General features: G+C 38.1%; 1 protein-coding gene across 1 annotated transcript in view; it reads right to left on the bottom strand.

The window, feature by feature from the left end:
• Window positions 1-23,405, bottom strand: part of LOC101863329 — a gene marked incomplete in the record, with an annotated part of 87,960 nt that overhangs the window by 19,064 nt on the left and 45,491 nt on the right. The window contains 7 exon segments of the mRNA XM_035968359.1: window positions 2,499-2,695; window positions 4,001-4,230; window positions 5,823-5,957; window positions 6,807-7,016; window positions 10,203-10,420; window positions 16,601-16,790; window positions 22,566-22,715. Of these exon segments, the coding sequence (XP_035824252.1) occupies window positions 2,499-2,695; window positions 4,001-4,230; window positions 5,823-5,957; window positions 6,807-7,016; window positions 10,203-10,420; window positions 16,601-16,790; window positions 22,566-22,715 (1,330 nt within the window).

Raw genomic sequence — 23,405 nt, 5'->3', positions numbered from 1 at the left:
GGGGTGTTTTTCTCGGGGTTGGGGGGTGGAGGGGGGAGGCGTAAATCAAGAAACAAACAAAAAGAAGATTTTGTACAAAAAAGCAAAATATTCAAAGAAATGTCCCTTTAAGAAAATAAATAAACAAATGGTCAGAAAAGTTCAAAATTACGCAAAGTACTTAATATAAACAAAACAGTATTGGATAACCAACTTGCATCTCCTTAAAAGTCAGATTTTATAAGTCTTTAGCCAGAACATAGAATACAACCATAGGCATATGCAACAAAATGATAGACGATGATAAATTTAAAACGAACAGGTCGAAATAGATGTCTACATAATGTTAGGAAGATTCAAAGAGGTTAGTGGAACTAAGGTTAACAGAGGTATACACAAAATGTACAAGGTTCGTTTAACTAATTAATGGTTAACCGCCGGACGCAGCTAGAATCAGATGAACACACCTAGCGCTGCTCTCTTCGCGTAATCCAAAAGTCTACACAGAACGATCCAGAAAGTTTTACAGTAAAAAATATGTTGTTTATTGAACAAGGATAATATGTATAGTAAAGGTTAAAGTCCTGATTTGAAAGAGTAAGAATATTTCAGTAACTAGAATCCAGACTCTGGCATCCGTTTCTAACACGAAAGAGCAACGAAAGTGAAGAAACATGAAACAAACCATCAACCTACAAACAACCCAGGCTTTAGAAAAAAAGATCCTTTTGCAGAGTGAGGCACTGTTGTCCAGTCAATAGTGTGAATAAAAAATAAAATTCTTTTACCTGAGCCGGTCATTTGTGTGAGTGTTCCTTTAGTCCAAGCATGAACATTAATTTGGCACAATTAAAATACAGTTTATGCCAGCTGCAACTACTGAGAGAAAGAATTACTCTGCTATTATGACCGAAAGCTTAGATTACATGTATGTACATCATATGTTTTATCACACATAGAGATTAAGAGAAGATTAAGTTCAGAAATCACATCACTTTATGTTAGGACTTTGCACAGGGGAATGTGTTAAAGATGGATTTTCTGGCGTTTGTTAGTTTGCGGGCAGTTAGGCAAAATAGCAAGAGGGAAGAAATGATTGAAGGAGACTGGAGACATAATCACTAAGGGGTACGGAAAGGGTGGGAGATTGCAACAAATCACATTGTTTTAGGCCGAGGACACTCGTCGAATTAGTTCGTTATCTTCACGGAACAGCAGCTCTGTTAGTATGAGCATCTTGGAATATTAGTTAGGTATACATAGAGGAGAGAAGAAGCTGGCTGAACAAAGTCCTTACCATCAGAACCTGGTGAAAATTTGGTAAATAAAATCGTTAGGAATATTGTCAGGAGACTCGAATAGTTACAATGGGGTTTATCTTCAGGGTTGATACATTGAAAACATACTACAATATTTCATGAACAACCTTTTACATCGTTTTGAAGGCATTCACCTGAGACAGTTGTTTATTTGTTGTGTTATTGCTTCAAAAAATAATCATCGCAACAACTTAAATTATATAAGCTTGCTTTGGAATACCCTACTTGTGCTTTTTTTATTTTCCAGGAAAAAGACATAAGTGTATTTCAACACAAGGCAGATGAGTTAAGGTTAAAACAAAGATGATAAGACAATGCATAAAAAACAACATATCCGAGCACATGTACACAGATAGTCAGATGTGTTGTCATTGTTTTACAAGGATTGCACAAGTTCAACCTTTCCTCTACTCTATATCACAATGAGCTCCCATCATTGTCCGTTCAGCAAGTTGTTGGTATGTACTTTTGTGTGGCCTTCTCCTTCAGGTCATCATCTTTCCTTCTCCAACAAAAAGAGAATTAAAGCAACAATGCCCCCCTCCGCCCCATTTATATTGTTCATTGTCTTTATTCTCTATTTCATTCTTTTTCAACGCACAGACTATTACTTGATCCACATAACAATATCAACGCACTCCACCCCAAACTACTTTCTTATTTTAGCCTCTCATTGCCACAAACAGAAACAGCAGCGAATGGAAAAAAAACACATAATCGAGTACGTCCCTTTCCTCTCCTCCGATACACATGACATGCTTCTTCGGTGATCTCCACTTCCTCTTTCTACTTAACATAAGATAACACTTGAATAACACCAATTACTACTTAACCAACCTCTTCTTTAAAATAAACACGCTTATACTCTTCTTCACCTCCCCCTTCCTGCCCTTCTTATTTCTTCCTCTCCAATATTTCTAGATCACAAGAACCGGCGTCTGGGCTGCAAAGGAAGGACTTCTTTGCACCTGCTTCATTTAGAAGACATAAATTGGATACTTGTCTGGAAAATGTATTTCTTCTAGTATCTCCGAGCATCTATTGGGATACTGCATTTCACTCAACCCGAGTTTTCCCTGATTGTCAAGTTCGAAGCAGCTCGCCTCTTATTAACTTCTTAAGTCCTAATTCGAGTTGTTTGGGACATAAAACATTTGCAATCATTCACAATCAGTCCAATCTGAGGAAGACAACACTCACTGATGCTCCTCTCTCGGATGTCTGTCTCTTTGAGCGGCCTCCATCCCTCCGGCCAGCGATAGTCCTCTATGTACACGGTCCAGTAGAACTGCGCCGCCGCCGTACAGCTGCTGCAGTCACAGTCCAGGGAGATCCGGGACGTCTCGAGGGCCTTGTAGCCATCGGTCATCTGTAGACACACACTGCCGGGGAGACACCTGGGGGGGGCATGGGGCGGTCATGTGACGAACGTGTTCATTTCTTGTTGACTTGTTAAGTTTAGCAAGTTGTTTCTGGTCGGTGGTTTTTTTGGTTGTTATTGTTGTGGGTTTTTTTGGGGGGGGGGACTTGTAAGTCTTTTTACCTTACTGTCCTTCAGTTGTTTTTGTCTGTCTGTTTGTCTTATTTTTTCCCAGTACTAAATGACTAGTATTGTTTTGATCTGCATCTCTTTATTCAGAAAAAGAAAGCAAAAAAATAGCCATGTTTTCTGTTTGATTTGAAGCAGGATTAGTTTTCATAGTAATCAATTTATCTCGTGGTAGAAACCAAGGTTGCCATGGTTTATTAATAATTAGATTTAAGCTTGATAAACTGAAAAAAACCTACATACGTGTATTTTTGAGCTAACGATGTCTGTTGGTTTAAAAAGGGAAATAAATCTCAAGATAAGACAGTGTGGCTAAACCATTAGATGATATTGATTCAGTGTAGTGAATTAGTGCGTTGAAAAAGGTTATAATTTCCATCAGTATCCTCGCCATCGTTACTGTACAGTCGAGAGGAAGACATCAGGGGAAAAACGACTGTAGTCACAAACTGAAAATCGTGAGGGTACCCCACTTTTAGTTGATTATTGTTGTTAGATTTCCCATTCATCAACACTTAACAATAAACCACCAGTCAAACAAATATTAAGTTATGAGTCCCCACGCTTTTAACATTGGCACCCTCACAATTTCCAGTTTGTGACTACAGTCGTTTCCCCCCTTGTGCTCTTTATATGGAGACTCGGGTTGTATTGCAAATGTTATGGTATTATTAAAACAATTTTTCTACGTTTCGTCCCATTTGGGCTTCAGTTGGAACCTATTCAGATAAAAACAACAAATAAACAACAGCACTATAGAAATAAAAGCTTTCCCTTACGACTTGATGTGTATTGGTACACACCTTCATCATAGCGATATTTCAACATTCACATTTACAGGAGGGGGGGGGCGTGAGATATAATTATATATATATATATATATATATATATATATATATATTTATATATATATATATATATATATATATATATATATATGTACATATATATATAATATATATTATATATATATACATACACATATATATATATCTAATATATATATAGATATACATGTATAGATAGATAGATAGATAGATAGATAGATAGATAGATATATATATATATAGAGAGAGAGAGAGAGAGAGAGAGAGAGAGAGAGAGAGAGAGAGAGAGAGAGAGAGAGAGAGAGAGAGAGAAAATCAAGCAGTACTTGATAGTGGCAGCAGGGGGATTACTCCCATCCATCCGGATGTTCACAACAGCAGAAGCTACTCTTGTGTCTTTTTGCAGTTGCACTGTAATCTTGTAAGTATATCCATCCACCAGACTAGAACCAAGAACGTTCAAGGAACCAGCGGTACCACCCGAAGTGAAAACACTGCATGTCGACTGATCAGTGACGTCGATAACTTCACACTGCCATGAGACCACTGAAAGTCCCTGTGGAATAAAAATAAGGTCATTTTAAAACTGTTAATATTTAGATCTATTCTACTTTAGCTTTTTTCGGTTTATTACGTTTTTATGGGATGCACTGTTAGCTCAATTGATATTATGCCGAACTATAGAGCTGATAACACTGCCTGATTCGAAACACTCATGGAGCATTTTGAACTTGTTTCCCGTAAGTTTTAAGGCCCTGAACACATTGGCTTGGTGGAAATGGAATTTAATAATTTGCAGGCGCCGCGCGTCTCTTTAATAACTTTACAGTGTTAAAAAGAAGGCCAGACCTATACAACAGCTGGCACAAGTAGCTCCGTCTTTATGGAGGCAGGAACATGCGACTTGTTACACTGAACTCAAAGTATCCATATCCGTACACTCCAATGAAAAAGAAGGACAAACACGGTGCTATTTCAATATGTCACTGTTACCTGATTTGATGCTCGGTGCTGAAGTAGTAAGTCCTCATTGGATTTCAGCCCTCTCCCTTTACTAGTGGAGAGCAAAGTTAAATCCACCACGACCCACACCACCACCACAATAACAATAACAGCAACAACAACAACAACAACAACAACTACATCAACAACAACAACAACAACAACAACAACAGGCGTCGGTGGCCTAGTGGTTAGGCTCTTGGACTCGCAACCGTAAGGTCGTGGGTTCAAATCCCGTCAGGTGCCCGACGTTGTGTCCTTGGGAAAGGCACTTCACGAATTTCCCTCACTTCACCCAGGTGGGAATGGGTACCTGGCTATAGACAGCGAAAGATCTTGTCAGTTTGTTAGTGTTTGAGCGCTTAATCAGCAGCTTGCACTGTATGCTTCCCGGGAAGCTGAGAATGTTTCGGAGTGTTCTATGGTCTGCTGGGGGTAATAATATAGTGTAAAGCGCACACAGCCTGCTGTTAAACGGGGATATGCGCTATACAAATGCTATCTATTACTATTATTATTATTAACTACATCATCATCAACAACAAGAACAACAACAATAACAACTACTACAACAGCATTGCCAACAACATATTCTACTCCATTACCACCTAAACATGTTGACTCTACACACACACACACACACACACACACACACACACACACACAAACACACACACACACACGCACACTCACATAAACACACTCACAGACACACACACAATAACAACAACAATTATTCGATGAGGACAACGGAAACTTCACTGTCTTATTAGTCACCAGAAAGAGGCAGCGCCCGGGCAATTATTTTAGGAAAACAAAGAGAGACTGGACTGCCTAGCCTAGCGAAACGGTGGTGCTGACGAGAATTCTATTCTTCGGGGTCGCAAATACACGTAACAAAGAAATCATTTATGATTTTGTAAGCCTCCCAAACGTGTTGGACACACACACATACACACACACACACAGAGAGAGAGAGAGAGAGAGAGAGAGAGAGAGAGAGAGAGAGAGAGAGAGAGAGAGAGAGAGAGAGAGTGAGAGAGAACAACAAAAGCAAGAACGACAGCAAAAACAAGAGCATGACAAAAACAAAAAGAAAAGAACAGTAGCAACAATTACGACAGAAACAAAAATACGTAATTTCACCTGTGCAGCCGCTGGATCAAGATCTGGGTCCTTGGACCATCTCAGGGGTTCCAGTGTGATCGTCTGAGAGGAGCCTTTCGTCATTTCTGTCATGCCGCCCTCCACTAACATAGCCAGGAGTGGGGAGGTCACCACCTTATGGAAACAATGATTCATAACATACGGTTAGTGACGGTTTTGTTTTGATGAGTTTCAGAGCTACGTTCTGGTGTGTGTGGTTTCATAGTTAGGCTCTTTGACGTTACGTACAGAGGACCCTTGTTTGATTCCCCTGTGGGATATATTTTTATTGAATGTCCCCGTTATTCTGTTGGGGCATTGTATCTCCTCGGCCCGGATTAGTCTTGACAAATAGAGCTGAAACTTGTCTTCTAAATGGTCTAAATTGTGTCGATGGGAGTGTAACATACCTTCATTTAAAAAGAAACAGCTGCAGACCCTGCAGTGGTGATGTAATAGTCAGGCTCTTCGACGGTGTGCACAAGAACCGTGAGTTCTATTCTCGTGTCATCGAGAAAGTCAATTTTGGATCTGATATATTTATTATTTTATCCCCTTCTCTCTACCCAGGTAGGCCTTGAAAGATAAGGCTGAAACGCCGAACGTTTTAGTTGTCTAAATAGTGTTGATGGGGTGTTAAAAATGTGCAACCCCAACTGCTGAGGCGGCTCCTGTTTCCTATGTCCTTATGTTGTTGTGTCTGTCTGTGTCTTGTCAGTTGGCCTATTATAGCTTGTAGACTTACTCAAATTGAAGATACAAGTAATATCATCACAACCTCCCCCCCACCTATTTTTACGTAGTTATAGATTTCTTTTAAAATTACATATCGGTTTTAGAATGAGCATAACTGGAGTGAGTGAGTGAGTGAAAGAGTGAGTGAGTGAGTGAGTGAGTGAGTGAGTGAGTGATTGAGTGAGTGAGTGAGTGAGTGAGTGAGTGAGTGAGTGAGTGAGTGAGTGAGTGAATGAGTGATCCATGTACCTTGAAGTAGGTGAAGGCCTGACCATTGAACAGAGTGACGGCCCCATTGCTCGTCCTCATATCCATGATGTAGCTGGCTTTGTACAGACCTAGAGGCAGATAACGGGCAGGGATGTACAGCTCCGCCTTGTTCCTGGTCAGACCCGACATGTCCACTGTAGGGGTCAAGATATCACCAGTCGACGGGTCGATGGGATCTATCTCCCAGTTCTGTGAATAAAATTGAATCAATTTGAAGCTTAAAATCATGGCTCTGTTTATTCACATATTTTGATAGTTAAAAGTGCATCAGTTTATTGGTATGAAACAAGTCGGTCAAACTTCTCTAGAAGCCAGCTCTGGTAACAAGCAATATCAATACTGACCAAAGACTACGGGTTTAAAGGCCAAGTATATCATCGTAAGTGATGCCAGTGGCATAATGTGCTTACTTTGTTTTGTAATTTAACCTAAAGACACTGTATGTAATGTTGAGAAAAATGTTCTTTTCAGCCAGTAATATAGTTGCTGTTGTTGTTGTTGTTGTTGTTGCTGTTGTTGTTGTTGTTGTTGTTGTTGTTGTTGTTGTTGTTGTTGTTGTTGTTGTTGTTATTGAATTCAATTTAGAAAAAAAGGGTAAAATCTTTCCTTACTCAAGTACTCACTGACACTGAAGCTTAAAGGAGACATATGAATAATTTACTGTGTTCTTCATTCTAATTTTAAATATAAATACTTGAACGTTTCAATTTATTTCTTTTTAAAGATCATTTGAAACAGTGCCATGGAAATAATTATTATTCGAATGAATCTTATGGTTTTTTTCTCACTGAAGTAAATTATGTGGCATAACGAGGTTCATGGAATTAAGGATTCGATCTCTCTCCTTGGCTAAAAGTGGAGTGATTTCTATATTGAAAATGAATTCCAGTCAGCCCTCACTGTCGCATATCATATTCATAATATGTTTCTTTGATTGTATTTATTTCGAAACAAAAATTGGTAACAGAAAATTTGAAATCTCACTTATATGAAAATATGCTATCATACAGGATGCAATATGCCCCCAATTATTCGGTATTTATAAAACAACGAGAAACTGATATACTTAACTTGCTCCTATCTTTAAGGTGGTCTCATGCATTGGAAATAATTGAAAAGTGAGTCGTATAAATACATAGATAGATAGACAAACAGACAGACAGTCACCCAAACAGACACACAGACAGACAGACAGACAGACAGACAGACAGACAGACAGACAGACAGACAGACAGACAGACAGACAGACAGACAGACAGACCGACAGATAACAAAATCGGAGAAACAGACATTTTCCTACCAGTTCGGAAATTTTTATTGAATTTTAATTTTTTGGCTTAAAGTCTTGTAGGTCCATATAGAAACACATTTCCATATGAATTTTACTGGAAAAACATTATTAAAGGCATCACAGGTGTCATTTTTTCAGTTTTCAAAGACTCTTTTGGAGTTGCTAAACTTTGGCGGCCATTTCCTCTCAAATTTCAACACTGAAAAATGGCGACCTCACCTCCTTTAATCGCAAATAATAATAATAATAATAATAATAATAATAATAATAATAATAATAATAATATATAACATTTATATAGCGCATTTCCAAAAAAGGAGCTCAATGCGCTTTACATTGGAATACCCATTTTTCAAAAAAAAATTCTTACTACTTCCTTTCTTCTCATACAATATACATTAATGCACACACACACACACACACACAGAGAGAGAGAGAGAGAGAGAGAGAGAGAGAGAGAGAGAGAGAGAGAGAGAGAGAGAGAGAGAGAGAGAGAGAGAGAGAGAGAGAGAGAGAGAGAGACTATTTTCATCCATACATAGGAACGGAACAAATATAATGAAAGATAACGTTAAAAGCTTATTATGAAGGATAGGCCTGTAGGAACAGAACATGTTTAAGATGTCTTTTGAAGCTATCAAGTGTTCTTATTTGTCTTAGTTTCATGGGTAATCTGTTCCACATAAATGGACCAAGATATGAGAAAGATCTCTCTCCATATGATTTGTATGATTTTACAGGTGTCACAAGTAGGGTGTTATCGTTTGATGATCTTGTAGATAGAAAGGAGCAGTTTTATTTACACATTTGAAACACATGACGCAGATCTTAAATATTATTCGTTCTTTTACAGGGAGCCAATGCAGTTCTTTTAATAATTGAGTGACATGGTCTCGTTTTTTAGATCTTGTTATCGGTCTAGCGGCATTGTTTTGAATTACTTAATTGAGTTTTGTTCAAGACTAGCTGGGCCCCCTTTCGATGAAAAGAATGGTCGGTGCATTAACATCAACTGAAAGTCAATGTAATGGAGCAATTAATCTTGAGAAAAAAGTGACACACATTTTTCCAGGTTGCCAAATAAATGATAGATGTACAGATTAATTCTCTATTTCGCTTTCGTGGTTGTACACTCTAGAATTAATTCAAAGGTATGGAACCAGTGCGCACGGATAGTGAACGGAAACCTCACTTGTTTACGATGCGTCTTAGAAGACGGACTTTCTCATGATTCTGTGTGGACGAAACAAAGCATTTTGGAAAAATCGGGGAAAGCAGTTTGCGTGGATTTTTTAAAGTTAGGTCCTAGCCACATGGATGCTGCGGACGCCTTCAAAGTTTCAAAGGTGTGTGTTAGGTAATAAGGGAGGAGTTTGTGCACAAAACTCTCCAAAGTCCACTTTTATATATATATATATATATATATATTTATATATATATATATATATACTAGCTGGGCCCCCCTTTCAATGAAAGTAATAATCGGTGCTTTAATATCAACTAAAAGTCATTGGCCTACTAGGCCTATATCTACACACTACTGGAATGGGGAAATAAATCTTGAGAGATGCAAACAATTAGAAGGTCTAGATGTATACTCTCGAAACAAAATGCGCCTCGCGAAATATCACTTCCGGATTTTCTTAAATTACAGAGACAGAAGCGTCGGCCTACAAAAGCGATCGGCGAAATAAAGAAATTCAGCTTTTTGCAGCAAAACTGTCTCAAAACTGAAAAATCCAAGGGCGTCATGATCTGGAGAATATTTTAAAGAATTTGTTGGCGAAAAACGCATGTCGATCGATGCAGCCATTAAAAAGCCTTTTGAATAGCAAAATTCGGCCACCACAAATAGATAATAGATATACATGTATAGATAGATAGATAGATAGATAGATAGATAGATAGATAGATAGATAGATAGATAGATAGATAGATAGATAGATAGATAGATAGATAAGCGGATGTTTATTTCATTGGAAGCAAGACTTCCAGATGATACAAATAACTCCACATGCCAAAAATTAGACGAGCGCCTGATTCCACCCTATCGTCAAACATATAGGTGTCTCCCTCCAGCTCACCTTTCCATTGTTGAGACTTCCGGGGCAGTTAATGTCTGCCAGGCCAAGGATGGAGGTGGCAGCGCTGCGGAGATGGTCTAGTGCCTGGAAGTAGGCCGTCTGACTGTTGTGAATTCTGAGACCGGGCTGGGAACAATCCCCGGGGGCGATAGGGATGGTCAGAACTTTTTCCTCGCTGCCGTACTGGTTCATGGCTGTAACGGTCACCGTGTAGAGCCCTGGAGTTCAGAAAAAAAAATGAAAGGTAACTTCATTTGTGGGATTTTATTTTTAAAAAGGAAAGTACTTAAAATAATGTTAAAAGCTAATGAAGGATAGGCCTGTAGGAACAGAAAATGCTTAAGATGTGTTTAGAAGCTATCAAGTGTTATTGTTTGACTTAGTTCCATGGGTAATCTGTTCCACATAAATGGACCATGATATGAGAAAGATGTCTCACCATATGATTTGTATCGTTTTACGGGTGTCACAAGTAGGGTGTTATCGTTTGATGATCTTAGTTTTCTCCCTGGCTTATATATATACTAATAAGTTCTTGCAGATAAAAAGAAGCAGTTTTATTTACACATTTGAAACACATGACACAGATTTAGATATTATTCTTTCTTTTACCGGGAGCCAATGCAGTTCTTTTAATAGTGGAGTGACATGGTCTCGTTTTTTCGATCTTGTTATCAAGTTGATAAAATTTGCAGATGATTCAACTATAACTGTGCTAATTCAGGCTGACCATAACGAAACCGCTTACCGGAATTTTGTACTTAATTTTTCTGGATGGTGTGAAAATCATAAGCTGCTTTTAAATGTGAAAAAAACAAAAGAACTTGTCGTTGATTTTAGAATAAAGAAACTGCCCCTGCAGACACTCAAAATGAAATGTGAAAACATCGAGCAAGTGTCAGACTATAAGTATTTGGGTGTTACAATAGACAACAAACTCAACTGGCGTGTCCACACTTCTCTCCTGCATAAAAAAGTGAACAAAAGACTATTTTTTCTTAGAAAGCTAAAGTATTTTAAAGTTGATAAAACATTGATGTCCATGTTCTACCATTCAACCATAGAAAGTATTATCAATTTTTGTATAACAGCATGGGCCGGGAACACAAGACAACAAGATAAAGAAAAATTAAATCGACTTATACGGAAAGCATGTAAAATTTCAATATCTTCATTCCCGTACTTGGCTGAATTGTACATAACAGCTTGCACTAAGAAAATTAATTCCATCTTTTTAGACAACAAACGTCCCTTGTTCCCTCAAATAAAAATATAAGTCAGAAGTAAAAGACCAATGCTTCTGATCTGTAACAAAGAAAGATACAGAAGGTCATTTTTACCATCATCTATCAAAATGCTTCCATCTTAACCATCTATCTTGTTTAGTGTACTTACGACCTTAGAGCATGCATCAAAATAGCATTGAGTGTGTATCTAGCTTACGATTATTATTGTTTATATTGCTGCTCATTTATATTATGTATGTGATTGTAAGCCTACTTGTGTGTGCATGTGCGTGCACGTGTGTACGTGTGTGTGTGTGTGTGTGTGTGTGTGTGTGTGTGTGTTTGTGTTTGTGTGTGTGTGTGTGTGTGTGTGTGTGTGTGTGTGTGTGTGTGTGTGTGTGCGTGTGTGTGTTCGTGTGTGTGTGTGTGTGTGTGTGTGTGTACTCGTGGTGGAACACCAAACCAATGTGCCAGGATCTGGACAATAAAGATGTATCTTATCTTATCTTATCTTATCTTATCTTATTGTTTTGAATGACTTGTAAACGATTCAAATATTTGCCGTTCAGAACTGCTTTGAGTGAGTTACAATAGTCTAATCTAGATAGGGTAAGAGTTGTTATCTATGTTTTTGTGGTCTCTTCGTTTAAATACTTTCGAACTTGGCCTATCCTTCTCAGCTGAAAATAAAGGAATTTTGACAGAGATCCTGCAAACCAACCGAGTGATAAGTGGTGGCCAATATATACACCGAGATTCTTGATGACGTTTTTACTAGATGCCATATGCCCATATAAATCAAAGTAGATATTTTCTAGATCTTTATTTAATCGTAAATTATTTATAAGAATGATGTCTTTCTTTTCTTCGTTTAGTGTCAATTTGTTTACTGTCACCCACTTTTTAATTTCCTAAAAACATTGTTTAGTGATAGAAACCATGTTTGGCAGAATGATTTTGAATGGTGCCATTAACGTGCATTTGGGAATCATCGACATAAAAATGATAATTCAATCCATGATTTCGTTAAATGCTTGCTAAGGGTTGTGTATATAGGGTAAAGAGCACAGGCCCAAGAACGGACCCTGTGGAACTCCATAATCGAGTCTGACCTGCTTTGAAAAGCTATTTCTAATTTGCACATATTGAACTCTTTCTGGTAAATATGACTTTAACCATGAAAGCACAGTACCTGATAAGCCAAATGAGCGCTCAACCTTGTGAGTAAAATGGAGTGGTCAATTGTGTCAAAAGCTGCTGCTGACGGATCCAAATGAGTTAAAAGACATATGTTTTTGCTATCAACGGAATCCAATAAATCAGACGTTACTCTTAAAAGCGCAGTTTTGGTACTATGATGAGTTTTATAGGCAGATTGGTAAATTTCCTCTAGACCATTTTTTTTTCTAGTGAGCCAAACATTGACTTAAACAATCTTCTCTAGAATATGTTTTGACAAATTGCAAATTCGAAACTGATTGATATTTTTTTAATTTCATTTTTCTCAAACCCTGGTTTTTCAATACAGGTTTTACAATAGCTCGTTCGAAAGTATATGGAACAGTGCCTGTGGCAAGTGACATATTGTTCACTATCTGAATAATGTGAGGTTGGACAATATCAGTACAGGTTTTGAGTACATGAGCAGACATGGGGTCAAGGTCACATGTTTTTATGGTTGACCCATTAATACAATTTAAATTATCACTATCTGTAACTGGACTAAAAGAATCTAATATCTGTCCAGTAAATTTTGAAAATTATAATTTTCCATTCGGCTCTAGGTCGAGTGAAGAGCGTATGGTATTAATTTTGTCATTGAAAAAAGTCACTTATAAGCTGCAAAGTTCGTCATCTGATGTTGCACAGGGGAGAGGGGATACTGTTTCTTTTCCCAGAATAGCATTGGTAGTCTGAAAGAGTTGTTTGGATGATTTCACAACTTGTAATTTGTGTAGATAGTATCTTTTTTTTTCTTTTTTTTTTTTTTTTTTGGGGGGGGGGTATTTTCGATGACTGAGTTGACTTTGTCTTGGTGGTTAATAAAGATGCCTCTGTGAACTTGGAGTTTTGATTTCCTCAACCTGCGTTCTGCCTGACGTCGATGTTTCTTGGCTTCTTTGATTTCAAGTGAAAACCATGGATAAAAAGGTCTCGACGAAATGTTTCTTTTTACCATTGGAGTATGTTGGTCGATTGCCGCTTTCAGAGTGTCATGAAATGTGTCAGCATCTAGGGATGATAGACTTGTCAGTGTTTTGCTCACGTCGTCCCGAAGTGCCTGTGTGTCTATTGTTCTCGTGTTCCTTGAAAGTATGTTTCTTCTTTCTTGCTTTGGTTTGTAGATGTTAATGTCAGCTATCAGAAGAGAATGATCAGATATAACCTTATCTTGAACCTGATGTTTAAGAACATGTGGGTAAGCAGTGTTGGTAATTAGCAGGTCTAAAATGTGACCACTACAATGTGTCGGCTCTTTGATTAACTACTTTAGATTACGATCGTCAAGAATTGAAACAAGGCGTTTGGTGTCTCGTGCAGATGAAACATCAAAGTGAAAGTTGAAATCCCCTATGATGTAAAAGGGGGAGGCAGCTTGCTCTAGTTGAAATAGTAGATCTTGGAATTCTTGGAAAAATTCTTTACTTGTAAATTTATTTTTCTTATTAGGTGGTGGTCGATAGATACATATCGCAAAGAAGGTACGTTGCTCTGATTTGGTAAAAGCAGTGGCTGATTCAAAAGTGCGATACGATGGATCATCGCAGATGACCTTTAATGGTAGACCTCGCCGATGAATAAAAGCAATTCCGCCACCGTGTGAGTCGCGTGAAAAAGACCATCTGTTCGAAGCCAAGTTTCTGTGATGTACAACAGGTCGATGGTCATTTCTTCAATTACGTCTCTTACAATGTTTGTTTTGTTGCAGCACGACAGGGTGTTAATACAGCCAATTTTTAAGTTTTGACAGTTACGTTGAAACACATTACGAGTGTCTATCTGCATTAATTTTTCTTGTTCACAGTAGTCACAGTTCTATTGTTAGAAACAGTGTCACCAGGAATCCCCTGACTCACCACAATTTGTCTCTGTTTCCTTGTCCTACCTCTCGTACCCCTCTTGTCTCTCTTCACTACCTTTGATTGACAAACACAGCTGTTTCTAACTCCTAACTGGGTCAAAGTAGTTAGCACGTCTGATGGTATGCTCAGACTTGGATTGTTTACATTTACAGCAGATCTTTTGTGTACTTAGTTGTTTTCCCTGTTTGAATCAGTGCGCAAGGGTGTCCGTGTGTCTGACACAGTTCTGAAAGCTCGTGGTGTCTGACTGGGCCCACGCAGTGTGTTTAACACAGATCTCTTGGTTGTTGACACAAGATGACGCAGGGATATTGTGGTATGATCTAGAGTTCACAACAAAACTGTAAACTTGCCGAAAATAGTTCAATAAGGCCAGTGTAAGAATTAGAAGTTCCAAGGCTAATATTAGTCTGGATCTTGTCTTTATATCCAACATTTTTACACCACTAGTTGAAGCAAATCAAGGGCTTTCACGTGATATTAAATTAGTAGAAATCACATTTCATAATCCAAAGAAATGGCGAAAAAATGCACAGAGATGTTTCAGCAGCCTGTTAGGCGCTTGAACACAACACACGTTATAATCTTTACAGTAGCTACCTAGATCTACCTACCCCCCCCTTCTCTCTCTCTCTCTCTCTCTCTCTCTCTCTCTCTCTCTCTCTCTCTCTCTCTCTCTCTCTCTCTTTCTGCCACGACCTATTGGTAGCAGATGGAGAGAAATTGTGTTTCAAGGTGATAGTAATGTCAATATGATTTTATAAGTGGACCCTTTTATGTCTTTATTCTTAGCCCAGCAGTCTAAAGTGCAACTCTTCTAGTGCACATGCTCATGCTGTTATCAGATTGAAGATCATAGCACTTACACGTGGGCGTCCTCTCTGGCTTCATGTTTTAGATCTAGAATCTATATGTCTTTTTTAATTCTTTACCCTAACTTTTTGTTACTGTCAAGTCTTGAATGACTTTAAAGACAATAAAGCACACAAAATACGACGAAAATATCCCTCTATGTATTTGAGGAAGTCTAATGCAGGCATATCCCACAATTTCCTTATATACCGTTATTTCAGCTGGTACTTTTCTGGACTACGATATGCATGGCCAAAGAGAGAGTCTCGGGGGGGGGGGGGGGGGGAGGGGGTTCTTGTAGTTGAATCGTTGGCGGAGTTTTCGAGGCTCCTCGTCCATTCGACAGTACTATTATACAGGGATGTTTAATTTGGAGGTTGCGCCTCACATGAAGCCTCAAAACGCTTACTAAACATAACTAAAAGTAACTAAAGTACCTATAACATACCATACAAAACCCTTCCCCCACCACCTCTTATTGTGGAAGTAGCGGAAGATCTCTGTCCTGTCTAGCCAGGCTGACCAACTTTGCTCAAGACCAAGGATGGAGACGACAGCGCCTGGGTGTACAGGTATGACGTCGTTTTAATCTATTACCAGGCATTAATGGCATTCTATCAGGGACTGGATTTAATTCGAGTATTGTGCTTTTTGAAGTGATTCAGCTCAGCTTGAGTCGAAAAGGACTAAAACGCTTAACAGTGGCCCTAGGTGCAGAGATCCCATCATACCCAAAACGCTCTCCCAAAGTTTGGGTACATCATTAGCTATCGTAAAGGTCATACAAACGAAAACCATGGCCCTGCCCGGTTCTAAAGACAACGCGATATTCCGACAGCACTGCAGCCTATACCAAACAATCGAATTCCGAGAGAAAGAGGTTTACCATAGGACACGCGACAGAGAGAAAGGAAGACGATTGACCATAATATAATACACTTTAGCCGCAACTATTGGCTGTGATGATGCCGACAGGCAAAGGATAACAGGTCATGTTTAACGGAGTTTAATAAGTACGCTCGAATTCACCGGTGTGTGTGTGGTGTAATTGTTCGAGTGTTAGGTTTTGCTTGCTGAAGTCGTGAGCTTAATTCCCAAATAATATAGAACTTTGTAGGTTTTTAAAAAAAATAGAGAATGCAGGTTCGAAGCAACCCATCTCTTATATGATCTAAGTCGCACCGAAAGGGACGAAACATGTAAACTACTTAAACATTTCTTTTTTAAACGTACGTACCTTTCGAGCCGTAAACGTGGCTGGCAAATCCAGTGAGAAGATCAGTCATAGTGCCTGCCTGTGTGGCGGACGTGAAGCCTGGGTCATTGCATGAGGGAAAGGAGTCGGAGTACTTCAATTTTCCGCCGGTAGAGGGCTCGCCCCAGTCAATGTACACACAGGTGTCTGAACCGTAGTCGTCGAGCCGTATCTGTCACACAATTAGTCAGTTTGATAATCGATGATGATAATGATCATAATCTTAATAATAGTCACAATAATAATCACAAGAAGAAGAAGAAGAAGAAGAAGAAGAAGAAGAAGAAGAAGAAGAAGAAGAAGAAGAAGAAGAAGAAGAAGAAGAAGAAGAAGAAGAAAGAAGAAGAAGAAGAAGAAGAAGAAGAAGAAGAAGAAGAAGAAGAAGAAGAAGAAGAAGAAGAAGAAGAAGAAGAAGAAGAAGAAGAAGAAGAAGAAGAAGAAGAAGAAGAAGAAGAAGGAGGAGGAGGAGGAGGAGGAGGAGGAGGAGGAGGAGGAGGAGGAGGAGGAGGAGGAGGAGGAGGAGAAGAAGAAGAAGAAGAAGAAGAAGAAGAAGAAGAAGAAGAAGAAGAAGAAGAAGAAGAAGAAGAAGAACATCTTTTATCAAAAGAGGTGATGAACTACTTTTTTCTACAGCACATAGTTTAAAGCGGCTTTTTATCTTCTATTAAATATAATTATGATACACATAAATTCTGCACACTTTTTACGCACTCTGATTGAATCATTTGCATATCAATACTAAAGGTATAAAGGGTATTGGTCACAATTTTCCATTTTCGTTCTCTTCAGTCTTGAGCTCTTATTTGGCTTCATCCATTTTGCAAATCAAAACAATTTTTCGTCGTTTAATTAAGGCTGCGGTCATAAATCACTACCCTAGCTCTTTCTGGGCGAAGGTTTTTGGGGGTCTAGACATAATTAACTTGTGGCTCGATATGGATATGCAGGTGGTGAAATAATAACTTCACAGAAGCATAACCGTCCCTCAAAACATAACATATGATATACCAAATTGAAGGAAATTAAATGAGGAATACATCCCAATATGAAACAAGGATTAATTTTGAACACAAGTATGCATTAATTAAAAGGGTTAGAAATGGCGATGGTGATGAGAAAAATAAATTTTGATGGAAAAAATTTATTCACCAAACATGCGAAAGCAAATCAGCATAGCTATCTTATCATATACAAGCCAAAAGCATAATCCATAAATTTATGAATACGCAGCTTTTTCTCTGAAAGCGATTTTCAATTTTTGTTGGAGTTATGATATTTATACGGAGTCCGGTTACATCGTTTTGTTGATGCAAGACCGCAAGAACTAATTCACTCGTTTTTCCACAAACCCACGTTTTGACAAAGTGAAACTAGATCTAGATGTTTTCGTTTCCTAAATCCTTTCCGAGTTTATCAATAGCAATAAAAAGTAATTATTACAGATGACGAATCGTGTTAAAATGAAACAAAACTGAGATACCCTATCACAGCCGATATATCGGCGATACGTCCGGAAAGAGACTAGAATTACACAGTTATTTCTGTTCTATGAATTTTAAAGGAGAAATTTGACTTTAAAATGTCGAGTTTCCCAGCATGTCCAGCTTTTTCGAAAGCAGTTGTTGGAATATCATGATAACGACTGCGAATAATATTTTTGATATAGCAGAACATTTTTGGTTTCTGACCCCATGGTCTTAGTAACTCAAAACGGTCAAAAAAAGTCAGATAGACCTTTGTGTGTAATAATAATAAAAATAATGAACATCATTTCTATAGCGCCTACTCCAATGTAAACACAGCTCTAGGTGCTTTACATAAATTCATGTACGAAGATTATTCACGCTCGTGACACACACACGCACGCACACACACACACACACACACACACACACACACACACACACACACACACACACGCACACAAACACACACACACACACACACATACTCACGCACACATTACACGCACACATGTGCAGACACATGCACGCCAAACACACACACACACACACACACACACACACACACACACACACACACACACACACACATCTACTTGCTTATCACACGCGCACGCTTACATATTGTTACGAAATGAGCACATACACATACATAACATAGAATACTATACACAATGCAATTCGCAAAATACATAAATGGATAAATACATAACATTGTATTGAACACGAATCTACTGACATAAAAATTATGTCATTAAATGTGTCTTTAAAGATTTTTAAAATTTTGACTCTGATGTTGCATGTCTCAAGGGTTGGGGAAGAGCGTTCCAAACTGATGAAGCTAGGTTGGCAAACGACCTTGCAGCTTATTTTTTTACCTCCTTTTCTAGGAACTCTTAACAGATACTGATCGCCTGAACTTAGTGATCTAAATGGAACATAAATCTGGATGAGATCACTAAGATATGAGGGAGCTTTGTCATTGACACATTTATGACATAATACTGCAATTTTATTTGACATTCTAGCAGACATGGGAAGCCAATGAAACGTTCTTAACATGGGAGTAGGGTGATCCCTCTTCTTTTTCTTTAGTACAAGCCTAGCAGCATGATTTTGAAAATGTTGTAACTTGTGAATAGTGGTATTTGGTAAGTTAGCTTGTAAAGCATTGCAATAATCGATGCGTGAAAACAAGAAAGATGACACGAGCGTTTTCAAAGAGTGTTCATTCAAAAACATAGATATATGACCAATTCTACGCAATTCACAAAATAAGATGGTACGTAAATAATTGATAAGATGTTCCATTGACAATTTTGAATCAAAATACACTCCCAGAATTTTTGCAGTATCAGTAAAATACAGTTTTTCATTTTCAGTACAAAAATGATCAAGGTCTATGGGGATATGGCTTTTCTTTGGGTTACATAAAAGAATTTCAGTTTAATTTTCATTAAGCTGGAGATTATTATCAAACATCAACTTTTTGACATCATCAATGCACAGAACCATGGTGGTAAGCAAGGATTTAATATCTGCTGATGGTGGAACAGATTTATATAACTCTGTATCGTCTGCGTACATGTGATAATTCATATTGTGCTTTCTGATCACAGCTCCAAGCGGCTGTGTATATAGCGTATACAAGATTGGACCCAATACTGAACCTTGAGGAACTCCAAAGTCTAGTTTAAAAATTGAAAAAAGAGAGTCGTGTACAACCACAGATTGTGTACTGCTAATCAGGTAGGATCTGAACAAGTCAAGAACCCAGCCAGACAGGCCAAACGTGTTGAACAATCGTTCAATAAGGATAGTGTGATCTATAGTGTCAAAGGCAGCACTAAGATCAAGAAGAGAAAGAATTGATATGTTGTTCGCATCCGCCTCACACAAGAGGTCGTTATATATTTTCTATAGCGCAGCTTCTGTGTTATGAAATTGCCGATAGGCAGATTGATATAATTCATATAAGTTGTTTTCGTTTAAATGATTCTTCAATTGAACCAAACAACTTTCTCCTTGATTTTTGATAAAAAGGGAACGTTGGAGACAGGTCTGAAATTCTTGAGCTCCTCCGGGGAAAGATGTGATTTTTTTAGAAGGGGGGTAACTAAAGCATGCTTAAATAGTGATAGTACTACTCCAGACTGAAGAGAACCATTAATGACGGAAGTTATAAATCCAATGACACTATCAAGATGTGAGATGAGCAGTGGTGTTGAAATGGGATCAAGACTACATGTTTTATGGAGTGATGATAGTATGATTGATCTTACATCTTCTTGTGTTACAAATTCATTAAAGATTGCCCCAGAGAATATTTCAAAACATGGTAGTTTATGGGGAGTCATGTCAATTTTTTTCCTAATTGTGGATATCTTGTCTCTAAAGTATTGATCAAAAACATCAGGAAGGTCACTTTTAGGTACATTCGTGGGAAACTTGTTGCTGGCTGGATCTTTCTTACCAGACAGCCGATTTATATTTTGTTATACAAAATAAAGCTTTAGAAGTGGTGCATTTATTAACTTTTTCGTAATAATACATGAATTTGGCTGATGTTATTAATGATTTCACTGTGTTGTTACAGTGTCTATAAATGTCCTCATGAATTTTTCAGCTTGGTTGATCTCCAACGTCTCTTAGCTCGTCTACGTTCCATTTTAGATTGCTTAATTTCCAAATTCATCAACGTGGCAGAAGGTCGATCAGTCACTGTTCTGGATTTGACTGGTGTAGGTTTGTTTAATAGTTGACACATCGTGGTGTTGAAAGTGTCTACCTTCTCAGAGGTTGAACGATGTATGAATTTTAGTATATGGCGAATGTTCCCTCCAAACTTTTCTTTATCAATGTCCGTTTTCAGGGTAGTTATTTTGCGGTGTCTCAGTTTGGGCTTTCAAAGGACACCATGTAATGATCAGAAATGCATTTATTGTTCTTTACTTGAATTTCACCGATTGCATCGACACAGTCCGTAATCATCCAATCTAATGTGTGGTTTTTTAAATGTGAGTGGGGACATCAATGAGTTGATAGATACCACGAGTATCTGGAATAGATTTGATAGATTTAACAATAGTGTCTAAGGTAGGCCTATCTTCAAAATATAAATTAAAGTCCCCTTAATTTATAGGCTGTGTCTTCTTGGTGGTATGCAGGTCCAGTAAATGCGGGAATTAAGTAATAAAATCTTTAATTGTCAGTTTGTTTCTCCTGCTGGGAGGTGGTCGATGGACACAAATATAAATGACGGGACACCCTTCGATATGTAGACTGATTTCATAAACATTTGAAAGTTTTAAAAGACGAAATGTTCTGTGGAGTGAAGTTTAGAGATCCTTTATAAATGACGCATATCCCTCCTCTTCAACCATTTCTTGGGACGGAGATGGACTAAATCCCGGTGGAGTTAAGCCGGCAATAATGATTTCATCTCCGACGTTCCGCAACCATGACTTCGTTAAAAAAAAATGCGATATCGGAGTTGGACTCAAGTATTAAATCATTGAGTAAGTCGGTCTGTGTGTTTAGAAGAATAATTTTAAGATTACTCGACAAGTCAGTTACGGTGTTCGTTGTGTTAACGGCAATTAAATTCTCGGGAGTAATGACGCTTCCGCGTTCATTTAAACTAACACACCTATTCCCTGTGACAACAATGATTGTTCTCTGTTTTCTTCTACCTCCTCATTTCCCCCTCTTGTATTTCTTAACGTTGCTGGCTGAGTCTTTAGATCTTTCAATACCAAGCTGAGACAAGTAAACGGTCGTTTCATATGTCATGTGTCTTTTTGTTTACAGAAAATAACTGGTCTCTAGTGTAGCACACCTTTGTATATCCCGCAGGGGACTCACAACACACACCTGACTCACAACTTGACAGTGTTCACTTCCACTTTTCAGAAAAATGTTGGTATAGCTATTAACATTATAAACGGGGTGGGGTTGGGTGGTGAACACGACTTTCCACAAAATACTGTAAAGGTTGAAAAATGCAAAAACCAAGGATAGAACTTCAATACCCAAATATATTTCTAGCAAATAGTTGGTAATTTGCGATCAAGCACTTATAAAAATAACACAAAAAACACAAAGGTTTCTTATTTATCCTGTATGCCAACTTGAAAAGCTACAATCCATCCTCAAAATATGAAAAAGACACAAAAATTACAGAGCAGGAAAACGCTGCCTGTCAGGCGCGGACCACCTATACACATTTCTAAAGATTCCAAATGGATGACACACTTAAAACAGCAGTTCCGGAGAAGAACAGAAGAACGTCATAATGACCTCATGAAAGAAAGACAGTTGTCAATAAAATTAGTATATATATATATATAATATATATATATATTGTGTGTGTGTGTGTGTGTGTGTGTGTGTGTGTGTGTGTGTGTGTGTGTGTGTGTGTGTGTGTGTGTGTGTGTGTGTGTGTGTGTGTGTGTGTGTGTGAATGATTGTGACTTTCAACCTACACTAAGGCTTTTGGCCTCTCCTGGCGCCACTTGCTGTGTCTCCTCTGTGATCTGGAGTCCCTTCACTCTCCGCACAATCGTGATGCTCTGTGACACCGTCTTGGAGCTCAGGGGGTTCTTCAACGTGAAGTCTAGCGAGTATGTACCTTCCTGTACAACAGAAAATAACACTTCACTACTTTAGAATTACAACGCTCTATCTGTTCAATCTCTATTTTTTAGATATTTGACGTTAAGAGTTTTGAGTTTCACAACATGTCAAGCTTTTTCGAAAGCAATTCTTTGAATATTTTGATATCGACCCCGAATAATTTTACTATTTTCAAATAGCAGATAGAAAAATTAGATTCTGACCTCATGGTCTAGTAGTAGTAGTATAGGGTTTTCCGGTGCTTGCAACTACTAAGATCATATGAGCGTGCTAAACACAAGTTGTTTACTTTCGCTAAAGTTCACTGCACGATTGGTTAACTATTTGACTTTAAAATGCTAAAGTATTAAAATTCAGTGTAAATATGTTTGCGATTTAAAACAACTCTTATAAGTAACAATAACAATTTTAAATAGTACGATTTCATTTTACAATTTGTCATAAAGGCCAATGGCCTTCATAGAATTCAAAATTTTGTTGGGACCAACGACGGAAAAAATGTCTTGCAATTTCTTGCATTTAGAATATTTCCTTCGGATTTCTCCAAAGTCTAGACATTCGGTTAAGATGTGTCTAACGGTAAAATCTGTGTCGCATCCGACACAGAACGGCTTCTCATCTCCCTGTAGGAGGTATTTGTGGGTCAGGGTCGTGTGTCCGATGCGCAATCGAGTAAAAATGACTTCGTC

The sequence above is a fragment of the Aplysia californica genome, unplaced genomic scaffold (assembly GCF_000002075.1).
Source record: "Aplysia californica isolate F4 #8 unplaced genomic scaffold, AplCal3.0 scaffold00053, whole genome shotgun sequence".
Lineage (NCBI taxonomy): Eukaryota > Metazoa > Mollusca > Gastropoda > Aplysiida > Aplysiidae > Aplysia > Aplysia californica.
The sequence above is the reverse complement of the archived record's forward strand: the minus strand, read 5'-3'. Positions and strand labels throughout refer to the sequence as shown.